The 26,085-nt window shown below is 45.6% G+C and overlaps 1 protein-coding gene across 3 annotated transcripts in view; it reads left to right on the forward strand.

Annotated features, from left to right (window-relative positions):
- Positions 1-26,085, forward strand: part of EBF1 (EBF transcription factor 1) — an 802,303-nt gene that overhangs the window by 770,746 nt on the left and 5,472 nt on the right. For all 3 annotated transcript variants that reach the window (XM_085617593.1, XM_085617595.1, XM_085617594.1), the window contains exons 12-15: positions 14,063-14,128; positions 14,846-15,023; positions 16,457-16,636; positions 20,646-20,840. In XM_085617593.1, coding sequence (XP_085473719.1) covers positions 14,063-14,128; positions 14,846-15,023; positions 16,457-16,636; positions 20,646-20,840 — 619 coding nt within the window. The remainder of the gene's footprint in view (positions 1-14,062; positions 14,129-14,845; positions 15,024-16,456; positions 16,637-20,645; positions 20,841-26,085) is intronic.

The following is a 26,085-nucleotide window of genomic DNA, read 5'->3' on the forward strand; positions in this document are numbered from 1 at the left end:
GTGCTCCAGTGAAAGCCCACTGTCTGTTGTGCAACACATGTGTATAAGGTTTTCCCTGTCCCAGTATGGAGCAGCCTTCCTCCAGGTGTGAGAGATGTCACTGGTATGCCCCAGGTCAAGCCCCAGTGAGGCCGTGGCTCATTGGGCCGCTGGCGCTCAGTCCCCACACATCCATTGCTCTGGAACCCATAGCCAGTCACACACAGTGTCACATGTGATAAGAATGGACCGGTCTCCGTGATCGTTGTTTCACTGCTCGTGCAATAAAATCTCAAGCAGCTGAACTTTGCCTCCTGTTAATGTTGTCTTCTGCTCTTGGGATGTTGCTCGCAATTATTCAAGCGTCAAATATAGTGCAAGATCATGTTGCTCTATTGTCTTGGTGCTAATCTTTTCTAGAATCTCAGTTTCCCAAAGCGCCTAGAGAGCTAGGGGCGCTGGACTCCTTCCAAAAACTGAAATCAGTCAAGGCTTGGCGCTGATGACAAAGCGCGCCTGAGCACGGCCCTATTACCAGCTCTGCGCCGTGTTTTCATTTATCTGACACAAACCCCGAGCTGTGGGAGCCGTCTCGCTCCCGTGCCTGCCTGGTGCCCCCTGTCATACCCGGTAATCACTGCTGGAGTACCACGTCCACATCAGCGGCCCTGGGAGGGCCCGCATGCCTCGCTGCCCCTTGCTCTTAATCAATTGTTTAATGTTCTGTAGACTCGGAAAAACAACATGAAATAAATATTACAGCGTCCCCGATAATGTGCGCTCCTGTGGCATTGTCAAAGCTGCTCTGCCCTCTCCACCCACTTACATAATGTCATAAAATATACATTTCAAAGCAGAGGAGCTCGCGCCTTCCATTTAGCTCGCGCTACCCGTGAATGGGAGGTTAACTCCATGGTGCCAAAGCCATTATTGCGGAAATTTAGCACCTCGGACAGCTCCGAGAAATCTTTATTGCTTTCCTGACCTGCCCGTCATGTTCGTCTGTGTGTTCGGCAGCTCTGGGCTCCGATTCAAAGGCAATATATTAGATCCCGGACACAAACATGCCCTAGGCCGCCGCTCTCGTAATCACTAGGAGGGGAGAGCAATTTCCTACTCCCCGCACTGCGGGTACCCCCAGACCCTGCGTCCGGAGGTAGCTGGGGGGCTGGCGGAGCCCCTCCCTCCAGGGAAGGCAGTTCGGTGCCTGCGAAGGGAACTGGGAGCGATGCCAGCTGTACAAAAACCTAGAATATATATATATGTGCTGTATTGGGGCTAATGCTAAATCAATGCGTGTGTAATGAACAAGTAGCAAACGTGTAGTTAATGTCGGGCTAAATAATTAATATCAGAAGGAGAAGATTAAAGTGAACAGCAACCCTGCAGAAAGGCAATATTTTTATTGGCCTTTTGTGGCACTCTTAAGTGCAATTTAACAAAAGTTTTTTAGGCGTGGGACCCAGGCAAGCTCACCGTAAGCTTGGTTCACAAAAGTAAAGCTTTAGCGTGTGTGTTTGTGAAAGGTTACGCATGTTAGCCGTACCTACGTTATGCACGTGTACATTTACACCGCAGTTGGAATACTGGGGAAAGGTTGGCAGAGAAGTGACCAGGAAATTGTAATGTAAATCTGGTCACCGATTAAAAAGTACCGATTTTTGTGCATCCAAGAATAGCTCTGCTGTATTATGAGCTAGTGATTCCAGTGTAGACAACTCTACAGGCTGGGCAATGGGCAACCAACCACCCAATTAACAAGAATTGGCAAAGCCAATAGTTCTCGCCTATGCAAGATCTTTTGGATTTGTCAATGTGTTTTAGTCATATTGTACACAAGTGTGACTGCTGCTCAGCATGGCTAAAAGTTAGTGGCGTAGAAGAGAGTTTCATGGAGTGTGTCGTAAAGTGGAGTGGCATAGAGAAGAGTGGAGTAGAGTGGAGTGGAGTGGCATAGAGTGGAGTTGCATAGTGAGTCGCAGTGTAGCATGGAGTGTTGTGGAGTGGATTAGAGTGGCGTGAAGCAGAGTGTCATAGAGTGCAGTGGTACAGAGTGGAGTGCCGTAGAGTGCAGTGGTACAGAGTGGAGTGCCATAGAATGTTGGCATATAGTGGAGTTGAGTGTTTTGAAGTGGTGTAGGGTGGAGTGACATAGAGCGTGTTTGAGTGACGTGGAGTGTAGTATCATAGCGTGTTGTAGATTGTAGTCAAGTGTCATAGTGGAGATGCGTAGAGTGGGATGGAGTGGCGTACAGTATCTTAGAGTGGAGTGTTGTGTGTAGTGTCGTAGAGTGTCGCAGAGTGGTATGGCATAGAGTGCCGTAGAGTGTAGTGGCATAGAGTGGAGTGACAGAGTAGAGTGGAGTGTCATGGAGTGTTATAGAGTGGAGTAGAGTGTTGTAGAGTGTCATACAGGAGTAACATAGAATGTAAGAGTAAAGTGGCATGGAGTGGCATAGAGTGTAGTAAAGTTTTTTAGAGTGAAGTGCCATAGAGTGGAGAAGAGTGGAGTGGTGTAGTGTGTCGTGGAATAGAGTGGCATAGAGTAGAGTGGTGTGGAGTGGCGTAGAGTAGAATGGTGTTGAGTGGAGTGATGGTGTGAACTGGCGTAAAGTGGAGTAGAGTGTTGTATAGTGGAGTGGTATAGAGTGGAGTAGCATAGAGTGGTGTTGAGTGTCAGAGTAGAGTGGCATAGAGTGGAGTGTCATAGAGTGGTGTAGAGTAAAGTGGTGTGGAGTGGTGTTGGGTCAAATGGCGTGGATTGGATTGGCGTAGAGTGGAGTGGCGTAGAGTGGATTGGTGAAGAGTGGAGTGGCGTAAAGTGGAGTAGAATGGAGAAGAGTGTTGTAGAGTGGATTGTCGTACATTGGAGTGCAATAGAGTGGAGTGTCATGATGGGGAGTACAGTGGAGTGGCATGAAGTAGGGTGGTGTAGAGTAAATTAGAGTGGCATTGTGTTGAGGGAGTAGCGTAAAGTAAAGTGGCATGGAGTGGCATAGAGTGCAGCTGCGTGGAGTGGTGTAAAGTAGCGTAGAATGGAGTGGGTAGAGTGGAGGGCCATAGAGCGTACGGTCTTAGGCTGGCATAGAGTGGAATAGAGTGGCTTAGAATGTAATAGAGAGGAGTGGCATAGAGTTTTGTGGAGTAGCATGCAGTGGAGTGGCATAGAGTGGAGTAGAGTGGCGTAGAGTGGAATAGAATAGAGTGTCATAGAGTGGCGTGGAATAGAGTGTCAAAGAGTGGAGTGACGTTGAGTGGAGTATTCATGTAATGGTAGCACACTGTCATTAAAGACAACGCATTTTCAACTGAAATTACCCATACATTTGCACAGACATAAAATTTTATTGATAAAACAATACATCGCACAAGCAATAATGTGTGGAAATCGGCATCACCTAGTGTATTAATTTGCTTTGATTGTATACAGTTATTTGTTTCCTTTACAGAATTACAAATATGCTTCATTTGTGCTTTCCGAATTTTGATATATTTTGAAATACTTGTAGTTCATTTCCTGGCATTTAAATTTTGTTGTGTGCTATAAAAAATAACATCCTACAGTCTTTCTAACCCTCAGGACCCAGCAAGATTGTCACATAAATCCTCTCACTTTGCAGTCAGAGAAAGAAGAGTAAACACCAAAATTCCTCAGAAGACAGAGTCCAACATTTGATCTCTGTCTTTGAATACAAAACACGTGTGGCAAGAAAAAAAAAATTTAAAGGCCTGTTTATTGCTTATTCACTTCTGAACTGTAGCATGCCTATTTTCAGGGTGTTTCAGCACCTACCACACCCTTACTTCCAGTGCCTATGGCATGGGTTAAAATTGAGGAAGAGGAGTGCTTAAGTTTATCCTATTAGTAAAGAGCATTGACCAACAAAATAAATAAGTTCGTAGGCTGAACATTGTTCCTCAGAGGCATGCGAGATTAGTGTCAAAGGTAAGTTGAATGAGTCAAGCAGAAAGACAAAAGGCAGGTAGCCTCTTCATAGAAATACATCATGTTTACTGCTTCCTGAACAAGCTTTCAAGGGAGACTATTTAAAACACGTATTCTCGTGGATTGCCTCAGAAAAAAAGAGTTCCCTTAAAGAAAGAACTCTTGGAAGAATACAAGGAGCCAGTCAGAGAGACGGTAAACAAGCTATGCCCCACAGGAGGGACAAATACATGCTGGACAGCATAAAACAAATAAAGCCAGAAAATCGAAAGCAAGCAAATGTGAGCTACAAAAAACAAAGCCAATGGAAAGCAATGGTTGGAGTACATTTCTAGGGAAGCTTTCAGAATGTTCTAAATATGGGAAACGGGCTTTCCAACATGGGCAGAGCCACACAGGCCGTTTCCTGCAAGCTCAACCATGCATGCCTTAACCATGCATATGCCTTAACTAAGTATATGCATGGTTAAGGCACTGTGCGGTCTACATGCTAGAATGGGCCGGCCCAGGAACAGGAAGGATAGGGAGAGGACGCGGTGAGGTCAGTGGGGCTGCGTTTTAGGGGATGGAGGTCGGTTTGTAAGTTTTGGGGTCGTTTTTAAGGCCCAGTGGGGTCAAGGTATTGTTTATGGCTCAGGGGGCCTGGGTAGTGTTTAAGTCTCGGGGGGGGGGGGTGGGGAGGGAATATGTAGTGTTTAGGGCTCAGGGGGGGGGGGGTTTGGATTAGTGTTTAGGGCTCAGGGGGTTGGGGTAGTGTTTAAGGCTGAGGGGGGTCGAGGTAGTGTTTAGGACTCGGATGGGCAGGGTAATTTTTAGGGCTAATGGGTGGTCGTGGTAGTTTTTTGAAAGAAAATGATCAAATGAAGAAAAATGTCCATGGATGTATGATGGGATGGTCCTATAGATGGATGAAAGGGTGAATGGAACACTTCTAAGGAGGGTCAGATTCACTTGTTTTGCTCATGCAGTGCTACGAGAGGCTAATCGCTTGCATTTCTGTCTGCATAACACCTCACACATATCATTTTACTTTCACGTTACCTAATACAAACATTATTAAACTACAGAAGAGCACACCCAAAGCACACTTAAAGCACACTTCTATTTTTTCTTACTCCTTCAGCACTGATACAGCAAACTCAGGTCACTGCTTCTGCCCAGTTAATGGTGCAAAGGTGCTCTATTACTGACTGTAGCCACTGGTGAAATTTCCAATATTGCACAGAGCCTCTGGTGAGCTTCTTTTATATCCTCCATGATATTGGTGTGTTTGGCTCCTGTCCTTGTCTTGAGTCCCTGCTGTGATTGTCCCACATCTCAGCTCGCAGGCTCTGGTTAGATTCTCACGTATTCGTGGCCCTTATCATTCACTGGTGAGATTCTCTCCTTTCCTTTTTCAAGTCGCTGGAGTGTGTCTCCCTCATCTCTATCTAGAGTCACTGTTGAGAACCTCCGTAATCCCTACTCAGTGTCACTTAAGAGTCAGATTCTCTCATGTTCCTATTAACAGTTACGGGTTACACCACCCAGATAACTACTTATCCAACTCGGAGGTCCCTATAGTGATGATCCCACACCAGTCACCTGCTGTTATGTTAAACTTGCCTTACAGTGCTCTACATAATCACACCAATGTTTTCCTAGCATCATTCATTAATGCATTGTAGAACGAGTTTAGGTTCTGCTGTAAGGTCAACGTTGTGGCTCCTTCACGTAGTTAGATCCTGTACCCATCTCACCAATATCTCTGCTGGGAGACCCGGAAGTACAAACATCCATGAAGGTTCGAATCTCTTCTCCGTATTATTTGTAGGACATCGTCTGATTGCGTATCCCTGATGTCTGACAACTCCTCCATCTGCGGCAGTGGAGAGTGGAAGATTGTAGAAATGCTAATACGCATCTAAAAGCTTTGTCACATGAGGAGTTATTCCAGGATTTCTGAGGAGGTTATGGTGACAGCAAAATGAAGGCAATTACAGCCCTCTTTCCTGATCAGAATTTTTTCCGTAGGAGAAAATTGAACATCACTATTCCCTAAATGGGAAGGAAGACAAGCTTTTGTATAAAATTGTATTAAAAGTTTCTATAACTCAAACACAACAGCAAGCCTCAACACATATGCATACACATAGTCTTAGACCTATAGCCCCAGAGACTACATCTCAGAAGGGCGCCATGTGATCAGTGGTTTCCCTCAAAAGACATAACTCATTAGGATTTGCATTTCTCCTCTGCTTGTCTTCTCCATGTAGCCTCTCACAATAGATGGGGTTGAAGAATCACAAGAAATGTGAGAATACTGCTAGAAATGCAGGAGTCGGTATAACGTTGGAGCACAGTCGTTATATCTAATCGTGGGGTAGGTTTTGGTAAAGCGAGTTTTGTGAGATTCAGCAGACTTACTTAAGCTGAAAAGATGAATGAGCCAACTTCTGGGAACAAACATTTGCCCCAGGCATACATGTGTCAATTATGACTACCAGAGATACATAAGTCAGGTAGAACACTGTAGAAATTGACTATACCGGAATTAACTGTTACTTGAAGAAAAGTTGCTTTCTTATGTGGGGTATACAAGAGTTAGTAGTAGCACCGTAGAATCTAGGGGCAAGGTTTTCCTTGAGACGTAAGTGCCCTATACAAATAGGAGATGTAGATTTCACAAAGAACCCCAGAGTACTCGTGTACCTGATACAGCTCCAGAGGTATTTGATTTAGATATAACTTCTTAGTAAACAGGATTAAGAAACAAATCTGAAGATAAAGAAGTTTCATTTAACCAGAATACAATGTAGCATTTACAGGATTCTGCAATAACCGCAGCATAGCACAATGCTATTATGACTTCAAAGGTGGCTGCTTCTGGAGCAGCGCTGCAGCTTGCGGTGCATATTTCTGATTTCGGCTCTCACCAGATACTGAAGAATGGCTCTGCACTTGGAGAGAAGTGATTTGTGCACTGAGCATCCAACATCACGACAGAGCCCTGCAGCCACAGAGCAGAAGGGTGTTGGAAAAGTGTGCCCTTTGCTAAGCATCTGCAGGGGTGACTGAGACACCAGAGCAGTGATGTGGCTGTATACAGCAACAGTTATGTTTGCATAGTTCAGGCACAGAGAGGCTTAAGCACTGTTATATCTCCTTGGCATGATTGACATTTTCTCTTGCTCTTGTGACTGGCCAGAACAGAAGCTGTGGCAAGTTGGAGGTGGAAGGGGGACAAACGAGTGGAGAGTATTTGGGGATGACAGAATGATGATAACCAAGTTAGGGGAAGTTTGACAAAGACAAAAGAAGCATGTTTCTGCCCTGTGTTTCCTTGCCTCTGCCAGAGGGCATGAAACTCTCAGCAACCTTCATCCATTAGTAAGGTACCCTAAAGGGATATGCTGTCAGCTTTACCTCCCAAGCAGCGAGGTTAACTGTGTGCAAGTCACAGGGCCGGACTGGGAACCAAAACCGGCCCTGGCAAAGTGCTAGGACGACCACCCCCCCAACCCCCCTTGGGGGTGCCGCCGAGCTCTTTGCCGGGGCCAGTTTTGTTACAGGGCAGATTTTGCAAAATCGGCCCTGTATCAAAAACGGCCCCCGGGGACCCAAAACCAGCCCCCACCCGTGCGGCACACCGGGTGATTGCCCGGTGCCCACTAGGGCCAGTCCGGCCCTGGCAAGGCACAGTTATCCTTCATAGTCAATGATCACCAGCTCCCCTCCCTTACCAGACAAGGAGTTGAAACGGGCAGTGGAGGCATCAAGTCTGGCCTTCTCTTTCCCACCTCTCAACCTTTTTAGGAAGTCAGGTCCTCTTTTAGCCTCATTCCCCAAATGCACCACCCAAACCTCTAGACACAGGCGGTCACTCGAATATCACAGATACAATGGACAGGAAAAGCGCAACAAATGAGTCCAAACATCTTGTACAGGTTTTTCATGAATACAATTCCACAGTATTCATGAAAGAACCCTGTGGAAATATTTGTAAAGATAAATAAAATCATCATAAAGTCCCAAAGGTATTAGAGACCTAAGGGTGGAAGAACAACAGGACACATTGGTTCAGGGTGCACGAGAGCCAGGGGAAAGAGAGGTAGAGGTTGAGGTAAGAACAGATATAAAGAAACACTGACACTCTCTAAACTTCTTTTTTGCCTCCTTCAATAAAAGTGAACACATGATACAGTCATTGTTAGACCAAAGCAGAAAAGATATGGAGCAAATAAAAAATTAGAGTGATTGGTATTGTGGCACAATTGTATTCAGGCAATCTTTTACTTTAGACAAGGGTCAGGCAATTACGTCCACGTTAACAGGATGCAGATGCTATACTACTGATAGCCACTTCCCCCTGAACACAGGAGTCATGTGAGACCCTGGAGCGATCTCTCCAAACAACCAGCCTACTCCGTTTTATGCAGACCTCATGGCCTTAGTGGAATCACTAAGAAGAATATAGCTAGGACTTGAGAAAGATGTACACAAAGCAACTCTTAGAAGCTCTCGCCCAAGTGAAAGTTTGCAATAATCTAAATGATTCAGACCGTAAAAGGATTGCGTAGAGTGAAGCCAACCAAGCCCACACCTCAAATGTAATGTTCAAACGCTCCACCAAAAGGTTTGGCATGCAAATAACGCTGTCAACAAGATCAAAGTTTTCAACAAACCCCGAGTCAACACAACTTAAACACGGCTCGACCTAAAAAAAAGCACCAGTTCAAAACAGGCGTGAGAGCAACCACACGTGCATTCCACCAAAGCCCAAGCCCCAGCACCAGTAAGACTGTGTGCTTCAAAGACAAAAGAAATCTGAAATTGAAAAGGATATTTTGATCCAAATAAAAAACATATACAACATTATTATAATAAATGTGTCCAACGCACAGGAATCCTGGGATGTTCTGTGTGATTAAACCTTAGCTTGACTAAATGTCAGGCTAGCGGTAGCCCAGCAGTGTGATCTGAATTAGATAAGGAGATTACACATTGTTGAATAAAAGCCAAGAACATTGTGCTCAATCATAAACCCTAAAGCATGAAGCAAAATTGAAAATGAAATGCTTGAATCTCTAATGTATGCTTAGTTTTTAACCCTTCCAATAATGCCCGCCTCCACCCTGATAGCAGGATTAAGAGCAAAATATTGATTGCATATTACCTTGCAATTGGCCAGTCCCGAAAATATTGGAAATTGCAGTAGAGCCGAACAGCACATTAAAATGACCACTCCCCATCTGTTGATCCCTCAGTTCCTCCACTGAACTCTGAAGCTCTCCATATGGCCTCTAGCATGAAAAGGGTTTTAAGAGTGTTATTGTATTTCATATCCCTTTACTTCCATAGAGTGAAGAAACTATTACATATGCCACAATGTTTCAACATTTTACGTTTTCATATTCAGTTTCTGATACACCCTAGACCGAAATGTGCCAAATAAATACGTTTGAGCGAGATGTGCCCTGCATGGTTGTTGTATCTAGAAAAAACTAATGATTTTTTGTAATTGGATATAATTCCAGAAATGCAGAAGTCAGACATATGAATCAGAAATACAAAATTCCGGCCAGCAAAATTGGAGAGAAAAGTTAAACTTTGATCCAGTGATATAATGGTATTCATATACAGATATAGAAGACATTGATAACCCCAAAACGTTACACGTAAATCTTAAACACCAAAGATTGTACTATTAGGTTTGTCTGTTGAGTTATGGCCTTAGAGATGCTTAGAATATTAAATTATAGTTCTTGAAGTTAGATGTACCTCAACAAATATCCCACGGTTTGAATAGTCACTCTGAACATTTATAAAGCATGCATTATTGACAGAACAACTTTAGGGGCAGGGTGTATTTTGCATGCTCATCAGCATCCTGGAGGAGAGAATGACCGTCTATAGTGGTTGCACAACTTCCCTCAATGACTGTTTATTTTAGTTTTTCTCTTTTTTAAAGCATTATCCTAATCCCTCTGCCCGCCCCTACTATTAAAAATACAAAAATATGCATACACCGACCTATTTAGGAACGGTAAGAAGGATTGATGATCTTATTTGACCATTTTACCGTACACTGGCTTTGACAGTAGGTTCAGTTTTTTCATGAAAATAGTCAGAGTTGTTTTCATTTAAAACATATTCTTCAGTTTTTGTAATTCAACAGATGGTGGTCCTCAGAATACACCATCCTTCTGGGAGAGGTGGATGATGCAGGTTTGAGCTTGGCTTAGGCCAAATCTTAGACCGTCCCATCACCCATGAAGACTGGCTCACCAAAATAAAGTAGGGACTGGCATCCCAGACACTACTTTTTTCTCCTAAAAGCAGTCTTTTTTTAAATTCAAAACTGCAAAGTGCGGTACGGATGAGCACATTTAGCAAATCTAAAAGAGGATTTTTCTTCCTAAACTTTTATTTTCTGGAGTTCAAATGTCCATGTACGTGAAAGCCTTTCTGCAGATGAGCTCTGCTCTATATTGCTTTTCAGTGAAGACCCCTAACCCTCTGGAATCTTCGACCTCTTTTTATGGCTAATATATTTAATTGCCTTCACAGAGGCATTAAGCCTCTCCCGAAAATTGTGTTTTTATGAAGTCATGGGAAGCCTATGAAACAACATAAAAACAACGCGCTGTGTCTTCCCTTAAGTTTGTACTATTTTCTAGAAGACGTTTTGTGTCAGATTGATTGTGCTAATGTAGATCCTCATAGAATTAAACTGTAAACTGTGTCTGCTGGTGCTAAATAAGAGAGAGAAAGAGGTAGCAATCCAGTATGTAACCAGGAAACGCGGGGTTCAAATCCCAGCTTCCACGTTGGACCAAATTGTGTGATGCTACATAATTACTTTACTTCACTGTTTCTTACTTTCCATGATCATCAAATTTGACAGTACCCTGAAGTAATTCAATTGAGGATGACCACTATAGGAAAAAATCATGTTTATGGTTTATTAAGCCCGTGGTCCCCAAACTGTTTAGAACCACGACCCAGTTTTTAGAACAATAAACCTTTGTGACCCACTTAGCTTTAATGGACATGAGGAGGGCGATTTTTAATGTAACGAAAACATCGTGTGATAGTGCACTGTCATTTACAGGCAGCACATTTTCCCTTGAAATGGCCACTAAATTTGTACAGACATACAGTTTCACTGATAAAACTATACTGGACACAAACAATAATGTTTGGAAATTGGGTTTCAGTGAATATTTATAATTTGTGCACCACCAAGTAAAATGTTTGATTTCCCTTGGTCCTTTTAAAATCTTTATTTCTATCACACTTCATAGTTACAAAAACAATGCGCTTCCTTTTTGGTTTCCTAACTGCTGAATATGTACATTTTATTTACAACTGTTTATTTGTTGTTGTGTGTTACCAAAAATGGCATCCTTTCCCAGCAAGACTGTCACATAATTCACTTTACTTTTCTTTCCATGACTACAAAGTGAGAGGAGTTTTTAAACACCAATCCCCATATTTAAAAACAGACATCAGTTTGTCAGAAGACACAGTATTGGCATGACCTCTGTCTTTGTAGCCAGAAAAGGTGACAACAGAAACACAGACTTTAGAGGCATTTTTGTTTATTACTTGAACTTTTACGACCCACCAGTGGGTTGCGGCTCACGGTTTGGGGAACACTGTAATAGACGGTTAGGTTGATGCATCTTTAATGACAATATAGGCCTTCTGTAGAGGGGTAGATTACAACTGGCTTACTTGCGTTTACTTTCACTAATGGCATTGCCATCAATGACTAGAAACTACCACTTCTAATAAATATCACTCAATATTGTAAGATAAACTAATAATAATAATAATAAAACCACTTCTAAAGCGCATGGTTACACTAAAACAGTGTGTCCCCGCGCTGAAAGATGCTACTGCTCACCGAAAGGCCAATGTCCGGGGCTCGCCTGGATCCCAGGTTGCAAGAGGCTATTATTTACGTGGGAAAATATGAGTTTTCAATTTTAGTCTGAATCTTGTTTCGGAGGGCTCCATGCGTAAATCAAGAGGAAGCTTATTCCAGTGTTTACTGGCTAGAAACCTAAAAGAACCACCTCCCATCCTGGTCTTGCGAACGCGAGGAAGTTGGAACAACATCGCTCCGGCAGATCTTAAATTACGGGTGGGACGATGGATAGTAAGAAGGTTTCGCAAATAACCTGGGCCTTTTCCCTGGGCAATGCGATGGGCAAAACAGAGAGCCTTAATCTTAATTCGCTCCTCAATAGGGAGCCAATGAAGTTCAAATAGTGCCATTTTACCTGATGCTCTGCGTGGGAGGTTTAGCACCAGTCGCGCAGCAGCATTTTGGACGCACTGCAGTTGGTGGATACCTTTTTTGCTTAGGCCTAGGAGAAGAGCATTGCCATAGTCTAAATGAGGCATGACTAAGGCATGAATAAGTGTTTTCCTAGCACTAATGGGGAGTAGGTCGAGAACTTTTCGGAGTGTTTTAAGTATTCCAAAACATTTTCCCGTGATTTTACTAATCTGATGCTTAAAGGAAAGTTCCGCGTCCACCATGATCCCTAAATTTCTAACAGAATCCACTGGATGGGGAATTGCCCCTAATTCTGTTGGCCACCAGGCCTGCGACCAGGCGGAGGGGGATTTACCAACCACTAGCAGTTCTGTTTTGTCGCCATTAAGGCGCAAGCAGTTGTTGTTCATCCACCCTGCCACAGAGAGCATGCAGTTGGAAAAGTTAGTGGCATCCTCTGCCTGATTGTGAGTGAGTTTAATTATTAGTTGGGTATCGTCAGCGTATGTGACGATATCCACTCCAAAAGCTTCCACAATATGAGCTAAAGGCTCCATATATAGATTGAACAACGTGGGGCTCAAACTGGAGCCTTGAGGAACTCCATGTCTGAGCTTTCGAAGGGAGGATTTATAAGGGGGGCAGTGCACCTGGAAGCTCCTGTTTTCTAAAAAGGATTTTATCCATTCCAGTGCCGATCCCTCAACTCCCATGTCTGAGAGGCGAGACAGCAGCGTTGAGTGCAGCACGGTGTCAAAGGCTGCACTTAGATCTAATAAAACCAACGCTGCCGTCTGCCCCTCATCTACTAGTTGTCTCAGACATTCTTTGGAGAAGAGAACCGCCGACTCTGTTGAGTGGCCCGCTCTAAACCCTGACTGTGTTGAATGGAGAAGGAAGTTCTCCTCAACAAATTTCATGAGTTGTGTATTTACTACCTTCTCTACCACTTTCCCACAAAAAGGGAGAAGGGAGATACTAAAGTGAAAAACTTATAATTGTTTACGAACTTCAATGTTTTTATCATATTGTTACATGACATTTGTTGCATGGTTTATATGCCAAATATTTTGATGGCGCGGCTCATAATATGCCTCTTAAGGGCAAGCAGTAACACCCTAAGCTCACCTCTGGCTCAGCCCTCTCTATTCATTTGGTGCCTTTCAATTTCACTCTGTAATGGAGAGCTCATCCCCTAGGTGTGGAACACACACAATAAAATAAGTGAATGTGAGGCACACCGACGGTAAGAGCTGGTAGCAGGCTATGGTAAGTGGGCGAATAGATAAACACGCATGAAATCCTGTGTTAACACTGGTAAAAGAACACATAGGCCAGATATGCTTGGTGGTGCATAGATGTGAACACTCTGTACTGAGATGAGTGCAAATTTGACTCACTTGTGGTTCCTCACTAGCACATATTGCAGTTGTTGGTAATTACGAGCACAAGAAGGGGACATGAATAATTAGTGTACACAGTGAAGATGCAAATATACTTTACCTGCATTTTTTTTTATTGTGTAACTGTATATTGAAGACAAAATCTCAGGCGGTGACACCAATACACGAATGTATTTTTTCAGCATAAAGTATTTGCACATTATTGGTACGCTCTACAGGAAAATGAGTACTTAAAGAGCTCTTTACTCACTCTGTGTTAGGTAGAAGTATTTAACTGGTCTCTTTCCACATTTGCAGACCCTACTGGCATCATCATTAGCAGAGTGCACTGGGGAGGGGAGCTAGTTCTTGATGTTCATGTATTATTGGACATATGTAGTGGTTTGGCGTGGAGCTACATGCCTCTGTGAGGTTGTTTCAAAGCAGTAGTGTTTGACATTTACACCTAATGTTTCCTCCTAATAGGAAGTCATCTTGAAAAGAGCAGCTGATCTGGTAGAAGCACTGTATGGGATGCCGCATAATAACCAGGTACTTGTTTTTAAATAGTAGTTCATGCCGCACTTGCGTTGTTTCTAAGAACTGTAGCTATCAGGCTTAGTTTTATGGTACTCAGTTTGCCACGCTTCAGAAGGATGGTAGACTAAGTTATCTTTTCTGCTGTTTCAACTTGTGTCCTGCTGCCAGCCGCATGTTTCACAAGAAAAGCCTTCAACTCCTTGAGCCATTCTACCGGTGTTTCAAGAAGCCCACAGTGGGGCTCTGAGGGATTCTAGTGCCCTGTAAGGCGGGATCTGTCTACTGGAACTAGGCGAGATATTGCAATGGGTAAAATAGGGAATGCTCCAGAGGGTAAGACAGGGAATGTTAAACGTGTAAAAAGTAAAAACTGGAATGTTTCTATGGGTATGATGGGGGATTTTACAAAAAGTGATTTGAAGATAGAATGTTAAAGATAAAGAGATTTTGAATGTGAAAATGAGATTCTTTTGGTGTTAAAGACTGTGTCAGCTAAAATGATAGTAATAGATTGATTCATTTTTTCACTTATTTTGTCTGAAAATATTTACCTTGGATTTCTCTCTTGCAAACTGGTTTGGTAGCCCAAATGCCTTGTGGTAATACAAAACTGCCTTGAACTCAATCACATGAATATATTTTCTCTTTTTTGAGTGTTTGTAAGTTATTTTGGATATTGTGTGCCTGTACTGTTATCAGTGAAGTGAATGGCGCGCTAACGTTTTGCAGGAGATCATCCTGAAAAGGGCAGCAGACATTGCTGAGGCGCTCTACAGTGTCCCCCGTAACCACAGCCAACTGCCAGGACTCTCAAACTCCTCTGTCCACGCTGGCATGATGAGTGCCAGCTCGTTCGGAGGTCAGCTCGCCATTAACGTGTCCGAATCGTCGCAAGTCACAAACCAGGGTGAGTAGAAAATGAATGCGTGGTGATATTGATAGTGATGCTGCAACTTTACCCCCTGTACAACAGTATCAGCAGCATCTCCGTAAGCTGTTATCACAGACCCTGTGGTACCTAGCGGCAGAGCCTACTCATTCTTTGTGATATCAAGTTGTTGACGTCGCTCAGGTTTAGAAAACCCAACAAACAGTGGAAACTTATAATGTCCATTGTTATCTTGGGCTCATTCATATGCTGCATAAACAAAAGTTTTGGTTGTGGCAAAATGGTAGATGTGAGGCACTGCTTCTTTAGAGGCATTTTTTGGCCAGGACTCGTCCTTGGACAGGTTCAACCTACCAGCTAACTTCATACACTGTGTGGCAGGGAAAGGTGACTTCCAAATCAGGCTTCCTTACTTACCTAAATAGTATCACCGTGGGCAAATCAGTTTGTCTCAGTGCCTCCCGCACGTTTATCAGTAAAAATGTAGAGCACGTAGGCATACTGAACACTAAAATTGGAACTGGGCGTTCACACAATTGATGCTGGTGTGTTTGCGCACTGCTGAAATGTATTGCAGCTTCCTTCACTGTGTGCAATGATGTGGTCACAGTTCAAGGTCTTACTTTGGTAAATTTTTGTGAAATTATCTTAAACAGAGGTGACTAGCCTTAAAAAAACGTGTTTGGTATGGATGGCTGAAGAAGCTTTATATTCGCTCTTGTCCCCAGGTTTATAGAAAGCTTCCCGGCCCAGGTTTGTGGAAGTTTCTAGAACTCACTATAAAAGCTCACTGTCTCTATAATGTCCCTGTGCTAGTGCATTGCAAAGAATATTCAGCTTCATGGGTTTTCTTTTGGTTAGGATGTCCTTCCACTCCCTGGGATCAATAAAAACCGGCACAATATCGAAGGCTTTCAGATGCTTCAAGGCTAAAGACTTTCCATGTCCAACATTAAGTTCCTGATTCCACCAATAATAAACACCATTGAGGACGTTTTATTTGCCTAGGACCAGCACTCTGGACAACACAGCGGGTCAGACTGTTGTGAGGGCTCCAGAGCTTGGCTTAAGAGATGCACCGCAGTCATCAATTCTGAAGTAACGTTTCAATCTAGGGGTATCTTACAGCCAAAGGCCAACTGTGAAACTATCTGTGTCTCCCGTGTCCTCGTTCAGGTATGGATCAGGATATGTATTGACAACTTGGTTGTCTGTGTTTAGTAGAAATATTCAAAAATGCCTAAAAAGAGTGTGTGTCAACCTACTTTGAGCCACTCTAATAGTTCTGGAATGCAGCACAACCTCATTGCAGGTAATAACTTTGGGTGAACCGCTGTGGCCTAAATGTTTTGTTAGACGTCTTATTCATGTTTTAGTTTACTTATGAGACTGTGATGTGAATGCTTTTTCGTCAACTCTTTCATATGTCTCCCCATCTGTCCTTTTTGTAGGTTACACTCGTAACACAAGCAGCGTGTCTCCTCACGGTTACGTGCCAAGCACCACTCCCCAGCAGAGCAGCTACAGCTCCGTCACCACCAGCATGAACGGCTACGGCAACGCGGGGATGTCAAACTTAGGCGCCTCGCCCACCTTCTTGAACGGGTCTGCGGCCAACTCCCCGTACGCCAGTAAGTCTCGCGCTGCTCTTCGCCCCTGATGAGGGGCTCCCTCTTTAGGAAACGGGGGCAGTTCTTTTCAGAATCACTAAACTAGCAAATGCCCAAGTGAGAGGTTTAATTGTTCAGAAAAGTGTTGGTACACTACCAGTCTGATGGCCGGTGGGGTCTGGGCATCATTTCTGTCAGGGCTGGCGTGGTGTGCCCGCTGTAGGTGTGTAATTGTCAGTGACAGGTCTACCGTGATGTGAGAACTATGAAGCCAAGGCCTCCATATTGTGCACACAGTGAGTGTAAGGGCTGGTGTTACGGCTTCTGTGTGGTCACTTTTATAGTGTCACTGACGATGTGGTGCACACACTTTGAGACTCGTGGCTTGTGGGGTTTCCACACTAATAATGCCAAGCCTGCTGTCAACTGATTCTTTTAATGACACGGCTGCTGGGTGTATGAGGGACAGATATGGAGCTGTGTGTGGTGTGTGCACGCTGTGAGTGTTAGGGCTCGTGTGGCATGCCCTCCTTCGTGTGAGGGTTTGTGTGGTGTGCTCCCTGTCATTGTAAGGGGTGGTGAGGTGTGGCGCTGTTCATGTCAAGGGGTGTGCTCTGTGCACATCATTAGTCTCGGGGCTGCTTTGGTGTATACAGTGTTAGTGTTTTGACTGTGGTGTGTGCACTTTGTTAACGTTATGGTGGTGCACATACGGTTATTAGCCGGTCTGGGGTACACTGAGTGCCGCGACTTTAGTGACTCAGGGGGTTGTGGTGCACACTGCATTCATCAGCTCGTTTCAGAGCATGTGACTTGCACACTGCAATTGCGAAATCTTGTGTGGTGTACAAAAAGTGAGTGTCACGACCTATTGGTGTGAACACTGTTATTGACAGGGTGTGTGGGCATTGTTCATGTCAGGGCTAGTGTGGGAGTATGAAAGCTTACGTGGTGTGCACACTGAATGTCAGAGCTAGTGTGCTCATGCTGCTGGTAGTGTCAAGTCAGCGGTGTTGTACACAGTGACTTTCAGAGCTCATGGAGTGCACACTATTAATGTCTGGGCGAGCGTGGTGGGTGTGCACTATACACGTGCACACGCTTGAGTTTCAGAGCTAGTGCAGTGTGTCCACTGTGAGTGTCAGTGTGTGGCGTGCACACTGTTTGTGTCAGGTCGCCCACTCCATTTGAATATCCGAAGTGACAGCAACTAATCGAGGCCTGGGCCTTAGGATCTCGGGGTTCAGTTCTGTGCCGTTCGGATGAAGGGGGCGATTCGTAGTCGCTGGAACTCTTGTGAAACGCAGCCAGTCAGCCCCGGCTGGAGGTCTGGGCCTTAGGATCTCGGGGTTCAGTTCTGTGCCGTTCGGATGAAGGGGGCGATTCGTAGTCGTTGGAACTCTTGTGAAGCGCAGCCAGTCAGCCCCGGCTGGAGGCCTGGGCCTTAGGATCTCGGGGTTCAGTTCTGTGCCGTTCGGATGAAGGGGGCGATTCGTAGTCGCTGGAACTCTTGTGAAACGCAGCCAGTCAGCCCCGGCTGGAGGCCTGGGCCTTAGGATCTCGGGGTTCAGTTCTGTGCCGTTCGGATGAAGGGGGCGATTCGTAGTCGCTGGAACTCTTGTGAAACGCAGCCAGTCAGCCCCGGCTGGAGGCCTGGGCCTTAGGATCTCGGGGTTCAGTTCTGTGCCGTTCGGATGAAGAGGGCGATTCGTAGTCGCTGGAACTCTTGTGAAACGCAGCCAGTCAGCCCCGGCTGGAGGCCTGGGCCTTAGGATCTCGGGGTTCAGTTCTGTGCCGTTCGGATGAAGGGGGCGATTCGTAGTCGCTGGAACTCTTGTGAAACGCAGCCAGTCAGCCCCGGCTGGAGGCCTGGGCCTTAGGATCTCGGGGTTCAGTTCTGTGCCGTTCGGATGAAGAGGGCGATTCGTAGTCGCTGGAACTCTTGTGAAACGCAGCCAGTCAGCCCCGGCTGGAGGTCTGGGCTTTAGGATCTCGGGGTTCAGTTCTGTGCCGTTCGGATGAAGGGGGCGATTCGTAGTCGCTGGAACTCTTGTGAAACGCAGCCAGTCAGCCCCGGCTGGAGGTCTGGGCCTTAGGATCTCGGGGTTCAGTTCTGTGCCGTTCGGATGAAGGGGGCGATTCGTAGTCGTTGGAACTCTTGTGAAGCGCAGCCAGTCAGCCCCGGCTGGAGGCCTGGGCCTTAGGATCTCGGGGTTCAGTTCTGTGCCGTTCGGATGAAGGGGGCGATTCGTAGTCGCTGGAACTCTTGTGAAACGCAGCCAGTCAGCCCCGGCTGGAGGTCTGGGCCTTAGGATCTCGGGGTTCAGTTCTGTGCCGTTCGGATGAAGGGGGCGATTCGTAGTCGCTGGAACTCTTGTGAAACGCAGCCAGTCAGCCCCGGCTGGAGGTCTGGGCCTTAGGATCTCGGGGTTCAGTTCTGTGCCGTTCGGATGAAGGGGGCGATTCGTAGTCGTTGGAACTCTTGTGAAGCGCAGCCAGTCAGCCCCGGCTGGAGGCCTGGGCCTTAGGATCTCGGGGTTCAGTTCTGTGCCGTTCGGATGAAGAGGGCGATTCGTAGTCGCTGGAACTCTTGTGAAACGCAGCCAGTCAGCCCCGGCTGGAGGTCTGGGCCTTAGGATCTCGGGGTTCAGTTCTGTGCCGTTCGGATGAAGGGGGCGATTCGTAGTCGTTGGAACTCTTGTGAAACGCAGCCAGTCAGCCCCGGCTGGAGGCCTGGGCCTTAGGATCTCGGGGTTCAGTTCTGTGCCGTTCGGATGAAGGGGGCGATTCGTAGTCGCTGGAACTCTTGTGAAACGCAGCTAGTCAGCCCCGGCTGGAGGTCTGGGCCTTAGGATCTCGGGGTTCAGTTCTGTGCCGTTCGGATGAAGGGGGCGATTCGTAGTCGCTGGAACTCTTGTGAAACGCAGCCAGTCAGCCCCGGCTGGAGGCCTGGGCCTTAGGATCTCGGGGTTCAGTTCTGTGCCGTTCGGATGAAGGGGGCGATTCGTAGTCGCTGGAACTCTTGTGAAACGCAGCCAGTCAGCCCCGGCTGGAGGTCTGGGCCTTAGGATCTCGGGGTTCAGTTCTGTGCCGTTCGGATGAAGGGGGCGATTCGTAGTCGTTGGAACTCTTGTGAAGCGCAGCCAGTCAGCCCCGGCTGAGAAACGGCGGGATTCAGACGGCTCGAATCCAATCAATAAAGTAATTGCTAGAAGGCAGCACTTGCATTTGCTTCTTGATTGCTCTGCTGGCAAACGAAATTCCCAGGCAGCGACCAGGCATCTTTCATGTTGTTACTCTCTAGAGAACCTCCTGGGACAGCCGGCCTTCCAGGGGCTCCATCTTGTACCTCCCTGGGGCAGCATCCCCGTGGAACATTTCCACCCACACCTCTGCATTGTGGGTCTCCCGGCAGCATTTACAGAGAGCCTGTTCCCCACATCTCTGTGTCGTGTCCTAATAGGTAAACTTAACAGGCAACTGGTTTGCCTCAGTATCTTCATTGACCCACAGTGGGCAAGAGTCAACAGCGAGAAGGTAGAACATCAGGTATCCCCCAGTCTCTGCATTGTACCTCTCTGAGGGTGCACATAGAAGGAGCAGATAGCCCCCGATATCTGCATTCTAAGTTTGCATCCGCATCATAACTTGTAAAAACATGAAGTGTGGTAGCCACCCCCAACCGATAAGAGAACTTCCCTAATAAGCCGGCCTCTATCACTCCATATCTTCTACAAAGGGAAAGAAAGAGCTTTCAGAGGAAGCCTTTGACATCTGCCCCTCTTCACAGGGTCCTAGTGTGATGAACTCTGCATTGAGCATTCTGTCTTTTGGGGAATCGCCACCCCCAACCCCTGCTTTCTATATGTTGTTCAGTGCTGTTGCCGTTAATATGAGGGCACCCCCCAGCAATTGAAATTGACACTTTGATGCTTTCAGCAATCTGTCTGGTTTTATGATGCGTCTTTCTTGCTCCTGAAGTTTACCAATTATTCTACTTAACAAGGTACCTTTTGTTGTCATTCGTTAGTTGTGCCATCAAGTCCTACCATGGCCTCGTCGACAAGTCTGCCATCGAACTGCAGCAGCTCCTCGGGGATCTTCTCCTTTTCTCCTGCTAACATGGTCTCTGCGGTAAAACAGAAAAGCGCATTTGCACCTGTCGTCAGACCTCAAACCTCTCCGCCTCCAACCTGCAGCAGCACCAACAGCAACAGCCTCCATGGTAAGTGACCTAGAGAAGGGCGCCTGGCCTCAGTTATAGGAGACCCAACATCGAGCACAAAATGACTTCTGATTCCTAGCACAGACACAAATGTCACATCAAGCCACTGTTCAGGGGCTCAAACCACATGCACAATGACATGTAGATCCACTGTCCAGAGATGCAGCACTGCCATACAACGAACAATGGAGCCACTGTCCAATGGCACAACACTCACAGGGATGAAACGTGTCATTTTCTAAGAAATTGGTGTTTTACAGATGCACATGCTTGTTTTAATAGTCATCAATGCCAGGCAGGAACTTCTTAGCAAATAAGATAAAAGTGGCATTTCCCTTTTGTTTAATCCCTATATTACAGCCTTTTTTATGCCCACTAGAACCTCTTTTCACACACACTCCCCTGCTCCGAAAGCATTATAATCCACATTGTCCACCATTTTAGTAGGATCTTTTATTGCATGCAGGTGCAAGAGCATTCTCTTCAGCGTTCTGGGTCTATTTAACACTGTCTACAATAAAATTTATATTTCAGGTGTCACCTATGCACTATACTATTAGAACCTTTTATTGCATGCTGGTGCAAGAGCATCTCTTCAGCGTTCTGGGTCTATTTAACACTGTCTAAAATAAAATGTATGTTTCAGGTGTCCGCTTTGCAGAATTTTCTTTATGCTCTTTAACAGAGGCAGTTTGAATATTGTATAGTGGAGAAACAGAGCATCTGCAGTAATGCACCTTTTCTGTCTAGAGAGATGTAAATTAAGAAAACCCCTTGTCACCGTGGTATTTATTTTATATCCTCACAGTATTAATAAGAAAAAGAGTAGTTATATGCAGTTTCAATCTGGGTGCAGTAGAAAGGGTCAGAATGACCTTTATTTCAATTAAGTTTGATAAGAGAGAAAATCCCTAATCTATAGTTCTAAAACCTAATGAAAGTCAAACTTTTAAAAGCCTCTCTCTATATTCAGGTCATATCCCATTGACAGAAATAGAAACGCAGTAATGCATCTCTGAACTGTTAATTGCTTGCTGCCATTCCTTGGCCCATCCATGTCATATTCTTCTCTGTACCTCTAACGTTTAGGCCATTCCTCCATTTCATTCATGTCAATGTCATGGTCGACTTCTTAGCCACCAAAGTCATAGAGGCTGATTCACAAAGGTAATCTGAGACAAAAGTCTAACTTTACTACTTTTGGTATTCACAGAGATCATTTATGAGTTCTATCTTTACGTCCGCACCCGTGCCGTACTCTCCGCACCCGAGCCATACTCTCCAACTCTTGCCGTACTTTCCTGCTCGGGCCGAACTCTCCATCTCGGGCCGGATTAAGTGTAATCAATGGGCCAGAATGCAATTTTTACAAAAGGGAACATTAGAAATGTGTAATAAATGGTAGAGGAGGTCATGAAAAACAGTTTGGGCAGGGAAAAGGGTGTGGCCAGATATTCAGACTATGATACAGATGTTTCAGCCTCTGTCCTGGGTTTCGGTGAGACTAGCTGTGAGGCTGCTGGGCCTCATGACCTCCTGCATCCTGTTTGTGACACATGCCCGCCAGCATATGTAGGCTATGCGGTGAGACCTAAAGTTCCAGTGGTGCAGCATCAGGTGAATCTCTCCGACATGGTCCAGATCTTGAAGGGATCTGCAAAAGATCTGCATTTGTGGTGGGTCAGCGGCAGACCTATCTCCCTTCCCTAGCCAGATCTGGAAGTAGTGACAGATGTGCCATTCCTGGGATGGGGCGGCCGTTTGAGAGAGGTGGTGATCAGGGACGTTTGGTCTGTGGTGGAATATGGACAGCACATCAACCTACTGGAGCTCGAGTGATCCGGCTGGCATTGAAAGCTGTTCTACCCTCCATCAAGGGAAGGCTAGTGCAGGTGTTCTTGGACAACACCACTGCGATGCGGTACTGCAACAAGCACGGAGGGGGTGGGTTAGTGCACCCTTTGTCAAGAGGTCTTGCAACTTTCGACATGACTGGAACGTCAGGGCATGTTCCTGGTGGTTCAATATCTGGCATCTGTTAGTGAGTTGCATTGGCTTCCTTTAAACCAGAGAATCCTGTTTAAGGCTCTTTGTTTTACTCACAAGGCCTTCTACAATCTAGGTTCAGAAGGTATTAAAGGTCTCTTCTGTCGTTATGTTCCTACCAAGCTGCTAAGATCAGCCCATAAAAATCTGTTGGTAGTCCCCAGGTTTAAGAGAGTCAGATGGGGGGGCAGAGTCTTCTCTGTCGCCGCTGCCAGGCTCTGGAACTCCCTCCCATCTGTAATTGCGGGACAAGAGTCTCACTCTCTCTTCCACAAGGCTTTGAAGACCTGGCTCTTTACCAGTCTATCAGTATGAGCCCCACAGGTACCTTTGTCTGATTGCCCTTTCCCCAGCGCCTTGACGCCTCCGGGCAAAGTTTGCGCTTTATAAGGCTAATATTCATTCATTCATTCAGGCTCTCGGAACACCAGGGTGGACAAACTCAGCTAAAGATGCCTAATGGATCACAAATGATGTGTCCATCTGGAGTTGGTGCAAGGTCTCTTTCAGCAGTTGGGAGAGCCTTGGTTAGATCTGTCGGCTACTGTTCAGAACATGCAATGTCTGCAGTTTTGTGTGCTGAATTTCCAAGGCAGCTCCCGCTCAGAGACGCTTTTCGTTTTAAGTGGAGCTCATGCCTCCTGTACTGCTTTCAGCCCATACCACTCCTGCCCAGAGTTGTGAAGAAGATCAGGAACAATCGGGCCCAAGTCATCCTTGTGGCTCTTGACTGGGCTTGGCGACAGCTGACCGCTCTCGACCTTCCGCCTGAAGTCTGCAATGTTATCTTGGCAGCCAGGCATCCCGCCACCAAGATAGTGTACGCCTGATGCTGTGGCATATTTGTGGCATGGTTTTCAGAAAAGCAAAGTGACCCGCTTTCTGATCCCCTTTCTCAAGTCCTTTTATTGATTTTCTTTCACTTTCCCAGCAGGGCTCTGCTTTGGGCACCTTAAAGGGCTATCTTTCTACCATCTCAGCCATTCTGCGGTTGCCAGATGAGATATCCCTGTTCAAATCGTCTGTTGTGAATAGGTTTTTGAAAGGTCATCAACATGTTTCCACCTTCATCATGCCTCATTGGGACCTCAGTCTAGTACTCACCTTTTTGATGTGTGTTCATTTTGAGACACTGCACAACTGTCCTCTCAGGCTTCTTGCCATCAAGAGGGCCTACCTAGTGGCAGTAACATCTGCCCGGAGGGTCAATGAGCTCCATCCTTTAACACCTAAGCCTCTGTACCTAAACATCTTCCCAGACAAGCTGGTTCTTTGGCACTAGAGCTTCATTCCTGCAGAAAGTTGTCACTCCCTTTAATGTAGGGCAGTCCGTCACTCTGCCTATCTTTTACGCTGTGCCGCATCCCTCGAAGTAAGAGGAGCGACTTCACCGACTGGACCCAAAAAGATCATTATCATTCAACATTGACCATATGAAAGAGTTGCAGATGGACAACCAACTCTTGTGAGGTATGTTGGAGCAAAGAAGGGGAAGGCTGTGCAGAAGCAGACCATCTCCTGTTTTAATAATGCTCTGCATTAAAATCTGCTATGCACTGGTCAAGAACCAGCCCCCTGAGGGTTTGCGTGCTCATTCCACCAGAGCTAAGGATGTAACCACTGCATTAGCATGCAGAGTTCTGGTCCTGGACATCTGCCAGGAAGCAACATGGGCTTCCCTGCACACGTTCACCAAGCACTACTGCCTGGACACTCGGATCCGTCGGGATGGGCACTTTGCTTGTTAGGTCCTGCAGTACTTTTTAGTGTGAAACATTTCACAGACCCGCCTCCAAGGAGATATTGCTTGGGTATCTATTCTAAGGTAAGGAATCTGCATCTAGAAGTCTCTATCAGATGAACAAGTTGCTATCTTTTGGTAACAGCTTACCTGGTAGAGACTATCAAGCCGCAGATTCCTTACCAACCCACCCATTCTCCCCACTCGCATACAGATTTCTTGAGACAGGGGTTTTCCCCTTTCAGGGCTCGAGTTTTCCACACCAGTGGTCAGTGTTCTTTGTGGTTCCACGCTCCTGGCATGGAAAGTCGCGAAAAGAAACTGAGGTCAGCGCACTAGGGTGGCACCTATATAGGCACCATGCACGTCACTTCTGGTGTGAAAGACGCCACAGGGAGCCAAACGACGCCACCTACTAGCGTGCAGGGGTACTGCTCACAAAAAATGTCTGGATCCAGTCTGACACCTGGGGATAACTCTAAGGTAAGAAATCAGCGGCTAGATAGTCTCTACCAGATAAGGCGTTACCGAAAACCAAGTAACTTGTTTGTTAAGAATAACTAATTGGATGCACAAAAAATGTATCAACCCACCATTTACTGGTACCAAGGTATTTGGTCAACACACAGAAGAATAAGTGATTTGGATTCAAAAGGAAGCAGAGACCCTAAAGGCTGTTGAACTGGAGGAAAGGAAACACTTTTTCAAGCAACAATATAAGTCAAAGGATACCATATATTAACTATGTACCATTCAATTTGCTCAAAGGTATTTTCAACAACAGCAACAGCAAGTATTGAGGTACAGCAAGAAGACATTAAAACAAAAGCCAACACCCAAGAGACAATCTAATTCTGGCGGAAGACAGTCCTCCAGGAACAGAGTTTGATAACATAGAACACCTCACTTTTGTTTACCAGTCCGGTGGGAGGAGCAGTATCTGGTCACGTGGTATAATGGAGTCTCATAACAGTGGACAAGTGGGTGCTGACCATATTAAGTCAAGGTTACTGCTTACAGTTAAAGATCAGACTACCACCTACACCCCCAAAAAACATCATCGAAATATCAGATTACGACTTAAAGAAAGGAAACTTAAATCCTGCTGAACAATGGGAATCCTGCTAAAAAATTGTAAACTTAAATCCTGCTAAAAAATGAGAATGAGAACTGGTCCTATCTAGGCAAAAAGGACAGGGATTATAGTCAAGAAATTTCCTGGTCTGCAGAAAAGCAAAGAAAAAGAGAACAGACAGATGCTGGATTTGCGTTGTCTCCACAAATATGTAAAAAAGACAAAATTTCAGAATGCTTGCACTTCATCATTTTTCTCGGTAAAGGGAAAAGGGCTGTGCGCAGTAGATCTTCTTGTCCAGTCAAAATTGCAGTTTCCCTCCATAAAGCTGCATCTAGCTGTGATCTCAGCTTATATGAAAACCCAGATTTCTTTTTCCAAGA

This window comes from Triturus cristatus, chromosome 7 (genome assembly GCF_964204655.1).
Source record: "Triturus cristatus chromosome 7, aTriCri1.1, whole genome shotgun sequence".
In the NCBI taxonomy this organism is placed as follows: Eukaryota; Metazoa; Chordata; class Amphibia; order Caudata; family Salamandridae; genus Triturus; species Triturus cristatus.